Source organism: Vigna unguiculata, chromosome 11, assembly GCF_004118075.2.
Source record: "Vigna unguiculata cultivar IT97K-499-35 chromosome 11, ASM411807v1, whole genome shotgun sequence".
Classification (NCBI taxonomy): Eukaryota; Viridiplantae; Streptophyta; class Magnoliopsida; order Fabales; family Fabaceae; genus Vigna; species Vigna unguiculata.
In genome coordinates this window covers 36261742-36271830 of record NC_040289.1, presented here as the reverse complement: position 1 = coordinate 36271830, position 10089 = coordinate 36261742, and the positions used below count along the sequence as shown (strand labels likewise).

General features: G+C 27.4%; 1 protein-coding gene across 1 annotated transcript; it reads right to left on the bottom strand.

The window, feature by feature from the left end:
• Window positions 1-2332: 2332 nt before the first annotated feature.
• Window positions 2333-3072, bottom strand: LOC114168367 (probable histone H2B.1). The gene has a single exon (XM_028053151.1). It carries the CDS (start codon window positions 2972-2974, stop codon window positions 2531-2533), a length of 444 nt encoding a protein of 147 aa, XP_027908952.1. The 5' UTR covers window positions 2975-3072; the 3' UTR covers window positions 2333-2530.
• Between the last annotated feature and the right edge of the window lie 7017 nt (window positions 3073-10089).

The following is a 10089-nucleotide window of genomic DNA, read 5'->3' as shown; positions in this document are numbered from 1 at the left end:
GTTTTGCTGTGACTTTTGAAATTTTCTGAAACACATTCATAGAAACGCGTCGATGCAAACTACAACAAACCACACCAACTCCTGCTCCCACGACCTCACTCACTCCTTCTGGTCAAGGTCGTTGTTGGCGACATTGATTGAAATCAAAGCCTTCATCAACATTCATGTTCTATTGATCTCCTTTTTCTGTTATTCGTGTTGCCTTGTCTCTAAATTTTGATTCTACCATTGCCTTGTCTCAAATTTCTACACTCACTGCCCACTCTCCTTTTCTCAACCGTTTCTGTGCTTTTTCTTTCCTATGATCAAAATGGCTTTTCAAATTTTAGATTTCTCAAGATTTTGTGCGCCACCTGACTTCCCAAGAATGGGTAGGTTTTTTGGTGGGATACGGGGGTGTAAATAAAGAAATAAGGGGTAAGAAGGTGAAAAAATTTGGATTTTTGGTTGTTGGCCCAATAAACAAAATGAGTGTGAAAATAAAACGAGGGAGGTGTAGGAATACAAAAGTGGACATGGGCTATTCTTTTTCCTTCTCTCTCTTTTTTCTTTTTTCTTTCTTTTTGTTCCTTCAACTTTTTCTATTATTTATTTTTTATCATCAGTTTTTAAGGAAAAGGAAATTTTCGTTCTTTTATTTATTAAAATTTTTAGTTATTTTTTTTAATTTCTATTTCAACTCTTTTTATTTGATATCTATTTTTTCAGAAACAAATTTTATTTATCGAATAAGATTAGGTGTCAGACAACATCTAAGAATTATAAATTAATATAAACAGTTAAATTATATCTCTTATAATAAACAAAACTAACATTATATAATATATTTTGTTAATCTTACGTATTGGATGAACTGTTAAATTCAAATTAAAACTAATTGTTAAACAAATATTGTAGTTATTTATTAAACTGTCGTGAAATGTTCCATTTATTTTAAAAAAAGTTAATGGAACACAACACAGATTTATTCAATTTTCAAAAATTGTGAATAATATTATTTATTTCTCTGTGTTACGCATGCTTACTCTCCCACTCTGTCCACACCTCTTGGTTGTTTCTTTCCAAAACTAACTTTCTAACATTTATTCTTATTTTGCATCCATGTCTTCATTTTCATTAAGTGCCATTTTCTGCACATCTTATACAAATAAGTATGGTGATGTAAAAAGATAAAGTTAATGACAAAAAGTAGTATTTTTAGTATATAAAACATGAATAACGAAAAGTAAATTTTGGAATGTGACAAATTAACTAACTACACCCTAGTACCTAGTCTTTGTAATGTTGAAAATCTATTTATTTTTAAATTATTATCGTGGTTGGTGTTTGTATCATCATGGCAACCATGCATGATTTATATCAAACCTTGGTTTGAAAAATGTCAGAAATGGAGAATCCACGATTTACTACTATGTGTAGTAGAAACAAAGTGTAGTTTTTGAGGTTAGTTGATATGGTCTCTTTACATAAATTGATTCTTTGCTCCATAAAAGTCCTTAAAAGCTTCTAAGCATATTTTGACCATTACATTAATGCAGATATTTGATAACACTTCAATCATGTTTCTAATTTTATATGAAAAATATATTTCTACACTAAAATTTGGGTTCTGCATCCAAGATAAACAAAGTGAATGATTTATAAAATGAAGAATAAGTCAAAGTATATGAATTATAAAAAATTAACTCCACTTTTAGGTTGTGTTAATATATATGGCTATCAGTCCCTATATACAGAGATATTTATCTTTTTTTTATAAATATACATCAGAGGATGATAACAGAAAACATGCTCTATTCCTTCTATAGTCTGAAATTAATGCACAGATATTACTCTACCAATAAAACATGAAACACATATATTCGGCATCTGAAATTGAACAAAATCAAACATTCATTGGGCGAAAATATTAATCCAACATCAAATATAGAATCAACCTATACAACATATACTATTTACTGGACTTCAATACAATTAAGCAATAGTCGGTCATAACAAAAACATAACAGATCCTTTAGCAGAAAATCAATACAAAGTAGTAATTTGAATAAGTAGTCCTACCTACCAAACATCATTTCTAAACTGTTGATACTTACAAAGATATTTCGATGCAAACATTTTTATCCCTAACTATTCTGAATCCAAGATAAAAGAAAGTGAATTATAAATAAATTAAAACTTTTGAATTGTGTTAATAATTGTGATCATCAGTCCCTATTAACATCTCAAATTTAGGACACACTAAACAATAAGGTTCAACCCTTGAATAAAAACAACTATTTGGAATTCAATCATCAAACTCGTCCACAAAGGAAATTAGAACTATCAGAAATGATCTCACATCAAACACTTCTATTGCATCAATTCAATATTTCAATACATAAGAGGCTGTGCACAATCCCATTTTTTTCAATTTAAACTAAAACTAAAACCCTGCCGATTCAAATCTAGGATTAGAACATTAGATCGAATAGATACAACGAAGAAGCATAAGTGACCTAGAACACAGGTCAGAAATAAGATAAGTTGTTCAAGAACTAGTGAACTTGGTAACAGCCTTGGTACCCTCAGAGACAGCATGTTTGGCCAATTCTCCAGGCAACACAAGTCTGACCGCAGTCTGGATTTCCCTTGAAGTGATGGTGGGTTTCTTGTTGTAGCGGGCAAGTCTAGAAGATTCCTGGGCAAGCTTCTCAAAGATGTCATTGATGAAACTGTTCATGATACCCATGGCCTTGCTGGAGATACCAATGTCGGGGTGAACCTGCTTCAGAACCTTGAAGATGTAGATCTTGTATGTCTCCACACTCTTCTTGTTTCTCTTCTTCTTCTTATCGCCACCAGCGCCTCCTTCCTTGGGAAGCTTCTTTCCTGCCTTCGGCTTCTTCTCCGCCGGAGCCTTGTCACCTACGGTGGACTTCTTCTCCTCTGCAGGCTTCTTCTCCGCTGGCTTCTTCTCTGCCTTTGGTGCCATATCTAAAGCAGACTTTGGTGCTGGGAAGAGAATTAGGGTTTAGAATTGGGATTCAGAAAGCTTGATGGAATAGCAATTGAAGGTGTGAAGGAAGATAGCTTGGGAAGGTTGTAAATATAGGAAAAGGTTTTAGCGTTCTGATTGGTTGCTGTGCTATGGCACGGATTGATGAGCTGGAGATCTTTATCCGCCTGTTGATCAACGGCTAAGATGCTATTTCTTCTTTTTCCCGCAAGATCAGACTTTGTCTTTTCACTTACCAGGCGCCTAAAATTTTAGTCTTGCGCGGCTATTGCGGGTGCGTATCAAAGTTTTCCTTATAAATATTTGTTTTAAGAAAATTCGTTTCTGTTTCGTAAAAATACATAACTAATTTTCTCTTAATATTGTCTGTTATTTAATTGTTTCCATTATAAACTTTTTTTTATTTTTATTCGTTTAGTCCTTTTTCATTGGAAAACACAGAATGGTCTCCTATCTAATTTATTCTTCTCACATCTTTGAAATAGTATATTTTGATGATAATAAGAGTAAATCATTTTCTTAATTAATGTAGGCTAAGAAATTCTCATTATGATTTTAAAAAATAGCATGCAATCATTTTAATTTTCAATTGTATAACCAACGGTTTTGTAAATTCCAGAGTAAATATTTTTTGGTGACCACAATATAAGGTACTTTCCTACACAAACCATAATACAAACTAAAGAAGAAATAAATGTTATGATGTATTTATGGAGTGTGGAGTTGGGTGTATCAATGTGTAGATTTTGTAAGGGAAAGTGATGGGTTATTATAAAAAAATATTTAAATTTAATATGTATATTACAACTAAGTTATTTAAACTATTAAAGATTCTGTTAGAGGGATTGCATAATTTGTATTAAATTTTTTAAAATATAAAATTTCATTTTAAATTTGTTTAACCAATAAATTAAGTGAACTGATATTATTTTGGTTCGTGCTTAATATTTTTCAATCACGGTGTCGATTATTAGTAAAGATATAGAGGAGGAGAATTCATTATTTAAGAGTCAAAATTGTAAGTTTGTAAAGATGAGTTGGCTTTTTCCTCTCTTTTTATCACTTCAACGAGGATCGACTTCTTTTCTGTAGGACAAATTTGCACTCATTTTTATGTTTAAATCATTCATCCAAATTAAACATGTATTGATTATTCGGTCTTCCTCAGTTCCACCGAAATAAACACATAATAATATATTTAGACGAGACAATTTAAGACATAATGATATGTTTAGATGAGATGGTTTAAGAGAATAATTTATTTATTTATTTAGATAATTTAAAATTATTGTAAAAAAATGATATGATTGAATGATAAAATTAAAAGAAATTTGAAAATTGAAAATTTTAAGAATGTATTTCTAATATTTAAAATAGTACATTTTAAAAGACACTAAAAAAAGTGGAATTCTCCAAGATGTGAAATTATTCATTAGTTAGGACAGAAAAACTCTACGAGTCTAAAAAGTTGAGTCGACTCAGCTCGGGATAAACTGAAGGTCGAGTTAGGTCATATTGGGCTGAAGATCAACCCAAACCGAGCCAAGTCGAAGATTGAGCCAAACTAGGCCAAATATTGAGCCAGGTCGGGCTAGACCGAAGGTCAAACAAAGCCGCCCATGACGAAAATTTAGCTGAAAATCTAGTCGGGACAGGTTAGGCCAAAGGTCGAGTTGGGTCAAATGTCGACTTAAACCAAAAGTCAATACGAATCGTACCGAATTGAAGTTGATACTAAGTTAATTTATACTCAAACGTAAAGTTGAATTCACCGTAAAATTGAAATTAAACTGTTTTATCGAACAACAAAAAATTAAAATTAATTTTTTTTTCAATTATTAAATATTTAAACTTATTAAAATCGTTAAATCTCTCGTCCACACAAGATAAAAGTTGAAAAAGGTTGTAGTTACCGTTTCCATTTCACCTTCCTTTCGTCATTGTTAGACCATTTCTTTATGAACCTTCATAATTTCATGTTTCATCTTCACATATATTTGAAAATTCTAATTCTGTTATATAATTTTGGATTTTCATTTTGAATTTCAAAATACAAAATCATATATATTTTAGAATTCAAAATTTATATTTCAAATTATACAATTAAAAATATAAAATATAAATATATTCTATATTATACCATTAGAAAAAAGTTTATATTTATGATCATATATTTCAAAATATAAAATAGAAATAAATTATCAATAAAAGAAAAAAAATGAAAAGTGATAAAAAAGACAGTGGGCAGAAGAAGGCGTGGGGAGAGGTGTCGGCTAAAAGATGGAAAAAAAAATAAAATAAAATTATAAATCACTTCTTATATACATGTTTCAGAAAGAAATGCCTTCGTTCTTATTACAAACCCAAGATAAAAAAAAAAAAAAAAAAAAAAAAAAAAAAAAAAGGACCCAACCTAACAAAAACGTGTTTCAGTCTCGTTATTTTTGCTGAATTTTCCTCTACATACATTACAATACATACCAAAATCTCTATACCCACTGGAGAAGAAATTTAATTCCCAAACTATTATTTTTAAGCGTTTCAACTTCGATCTTCGGTGTGGAATTATCCACACACAGAGTACATGTATGGCATGTCTCGCGAATTAATCACATTATTCTTGGCAGCTTAATTTCTCATCCCATAACAGATCATACTCCAAACAAAACACACCAAAAAACAGTAATAACCAGCACTGCAAAAGGGTACGCAATAGAACAAACACAAAAAAAGAAAAGCAACTTAATCATATATAACTTGGTATGAGTTCTGTCACGGAACATACATAGATGAAATAAACATTTCGAAAAATCACATCCTCTTACTATGTCGGTAAAATAGAAGGTAAAAAGGAGGAGCAAGGAGCATCCTTCACATCCTGTTCCTATGCCAAAGGATCTTCAGTTGCCCAAATGATCAAACAAGTCCAAAGACCTGAAATTGTCATTGGTTGATCAAGAATTCAACAACGTTGTGTCATCATCTTCCTCGTCTTCACCGTCGTCGTTAATCTCACTCTTGTTGCATGCCTCGGTTTCTATCCGAATCAGCATCTTGAAGTTGCAGCAGAGCACAACTCGGTCAGGGAAATTTGGGTTCTGAATCGATGATTGGTGAAAGAGAAGAAGAGAAGAAGAGTTTAATAAAGTATAAAGGAGAAGGTATAGACAGAGGATCTTCCCAGCATATGCTTGGAGCATTAACTTGCTGGCCCATTCTTTTTCACATATGCTTTTAGCATCTTTTCTATCACTAATTTATTACTATATACTTATATTCTTTGATGTGGCTTCATGTAACGTAACTAAATATTTTAATTAATTTTTTCTGTTCTGATATATTTAATGAGTCTTACATTATTTAGAAGTCGAATTAAATAAAATTTAAATAATTTTATCTCTTTCTATTTTTTGAGTTATCTTTTAAAAATAAAACCGTGACAGAACTTAAATACTTCAAAACGGACAATACCTCAACATTTCTTCCTCTTAAAATAACTAAATGCTCTTGTCTTGGATTTTCCCATATGAAATTTTTATTTGTTTTTTTGTCATGTGGTTTGAGATGTGTAGTTCCTTGATTACTGAATTTTGCTTATTAATTTGTAATTTGAAAAACATAAAGATGACAGAACGAAAAAGACCAAAAGTGGGTCCTCTCCTTTTTCCTTTATAGATCAATTGATTGGTGCCTAATGGCACATGGCACACACTAGCTACATGCATTTACAAAAATTAATGCATAATCTAAAACTAATTTCAAAATTAAAATAAGCAGAACTTTATGTTAAAACTTTCGCATAGACTAACATTATGAAAAGAAAAAAAAAAACTACAATTAATTTTTGAGTTAAATATATTTTTTGTCCATCAAATTTCAGTAAATTTTGGAATTAGTCCATCTTTGAAACTTTATACCAATTTAGTCATTCATCTTTAGAATTGCATGAATTTAGTTATTTTTATCAAATTTTGTTAAGTTTATTTGATATTTTAAACGCAATTTATGATAATATTTGAGTTAACATTGAAGCGAAAGTATGTCAAACAGTGTAAACAATTCAAATATTATCATGAGATGCGTTTGAAACGTCAGATAAACTTAATAAAATTTGGTTAAAAAGACTAAATTCACGTATTTTTAAAAATGAATGACTAAATTAATTAAAAATTTTGAAGATGAACTAATTCTAAATTTCAATTAAAAATTTGTGGAAAAAAAAACATATTTATTCTTTTAATTCTTTTATAGAAACAAGTTTCAAATTTATTGAATATATCAAAAGCTAGTGACAGTGAGAAACACACCTTTTTAAGTCAATTATGAAGAATCTATTGATTTGCCCGTGGAAAGAACAAATAAAGCTCGAGTAATAGACCACACATTCATGCTTTGAATTTTGATTTGGGTTGTTTATTAGATAAAAATTATAAAAAATAAATATCTTTTATTAAAAACATAAGCGGTGTGTTGTTTATTAAAAAAATAAAAAGTTGAACGTCTATTGGAAATTTATAATAAATATGTAAAAGAGATAAATTTCTATTTTAATATTGGACGAGATGTGAGTGTTATATAATATAACATAAGAAGATAAATGAAAGAAACTCTCATTAGTAGAGAAGTATAGTTTTATATTTGTTTACTATTTGTTATTCAAAATAGATGAATATAAACTTATTTATATAATAATATACCTTGAATTTAGTTTCTTTATTACTGTTTAATAAATTTCTCTGTGAAGCATAGTTTAAAAAACTATATATTATTCTTTTAAAAAATAATGCATCTAATAAGTATACATCATATTTATTAACACTCATAACAAATTAAATTTAACATATTATATTGCTATGTGTGATGTTTAATCACCGAATTGTTTATAAACTTTACATTTTAGTTCATACGTTTGAAGAAGTAATATGCTTTTGTCTTTATAAATACTAATTTAATTATTCATTAATATTTATTATCTAATATTTATAAACGCTAAAATTAATTAAAAATAAGGTGTATAACGTATAAACCACAAATTAAAATTTCTTTGCAAATATGAATTCAATAACTTAATAATAATAGTAATATTAATTTTTGATTGCAATTTGCAATAGTTAATTTTTTCATCTATTATCTATTATAGTTATGAAAAAAAATACTAAGTTTACTTTATTATCAATTTTATTTTATCTATTATAATATAAAAAATATACTAAGAAATTTATTTTATTATCCATTTTATTTTGTTGAGATAAGTGTCCTACAACTTAATTTTTTAATCATTTGATGTTTTTAACTTTTTATTTGTATTTATTTTGTTTTCATATGTGTATGAAAATTATTTTACATTTTCTTTATTTTTTATTTAATTTATTTATATTTATTTTTCTTGTCACAACTACATAAAATTTATTTTACTTTTTTATCCATTTATTTTGTTTTTAAATTAATTTATCTATACTATTTTTTCATTTTTAATTTGCGTATAATTCATACAAAAAAATTTCTCCCATATGAATTTTTTTTCTTAATCAACTTAAATCATGATAGACATTCCTACAAATTATTTTAAAAATTAGTTGATTTTTAACATAAAAAATAATCTTTTATTTTAATTTGTGTCTTTAAATATATCTTGTTCAAAAATAAATAGTTCTCTTAAGAACACATTTTAACGATTATTAAAAGTTTTTTTAATGTATTTTTAATGTGTTTATTAGGTTAAAGAATGTCTTATAGTTAAATTATTAATTATTTTCTATATTGTTTTTATCCTTTTTGATATATAATTACTTAGTCATTTATAAAATTAAAATTAACAAAATATATTTAATTTTTATTTCTTCAAATAATAGTATTTAAAAAATATTATATGTTTGTTAGTAATTAATTATGAAATTAATTTTCATGAAATAATTTTGTCTTGCAAAAATTTATCAATAAAAAATTATATTTATCATTTTTATATAAAATAATAATATCAATATTTTTATTATTAAATATTCTTCTTCTTTTTAGTATGTAAAAAATAACATTAATGATATGTACATAAAACTTCGTATAAGGTTTTAAATAATTATATTTATAACGTAATAAATTAAAATATTGCATTTAATAATTCATTTCAAAAATTTAAAATATATGTGTAACAAAACAAAGTTATACTACTAAATATTGTAATTTTTGTTTTTCAATAGTTCATCTCAAAGGTTTAAAAAATATATTTGAGATAAATAAATAAAAAATTCTTAATTTTATAATATTCAAGCGTCAGATGATGTAAACAACTGAAATGCGAACGTAAAACTCATTTAACACGTAAAAAATAATTAACGTAATTTGATTAAAATGATTATATGCATTTATGTTCAAAGTTTAAAGACAAAAATGTATAATAGTTTTAGACAGAAATTTGCGTCAAAGTTTTTTTGGACTAAAAAAAAATATTTAACGCTAATCTTAGTAAGATCAAAACAAAAGGTAAGAGACCTAATTTCAATCTGTCCATACACTAATTACAGAAGTCTATCAACAATCACTAGACCAACTTGTCCATACACTAATAAGAATAGTTTAGAAAAGTACATTAGACAAGTCTAGCAATACATATTAGAAGAGTTTGTCAATGCATTAATTAAACGAGTCTATGAATACACATCAAACAAGTCTTTCCATATACTCATTAGATAAGTATAGCAAAAAATATTGCACGAGTATAGCTATACACATCATACAAGACTGTAGATATATTAATTAGAAGAGTACAACAAAAAATATTTGACGAGTCATTCCATATATTGATTAAATGAGTTTGTGAATATTTTGATTAGACAAGTTGTCGATGAATTGATCAGACCAATCTAACAATACACGTTAGACAAATCATTCATATATTCATTAGACAAGTCTAACAATATACATTAGACAAATTTTTTCATGCACAAATTTGACGAGTCTATTAACACACATTAAACGAGTATATTCATTTACTAATTAGATGAATATTGCAATATACACTAAACAAGTCTATTCATACACTAAATATACGAGTTTAGTAATACAAATTAGATGAGTATATCCATGCACTAATTAGA

Excerpts from the sequence above, each read along its gene's own strand:
- LOC114168367 (XM_028053151.1), bottom strand. The coding sequence starts at position 2,974 with ATGGCACCAAAGGCAGAGAAGAAGCCAGCGGAGAAGAAGCCTGCAGAG.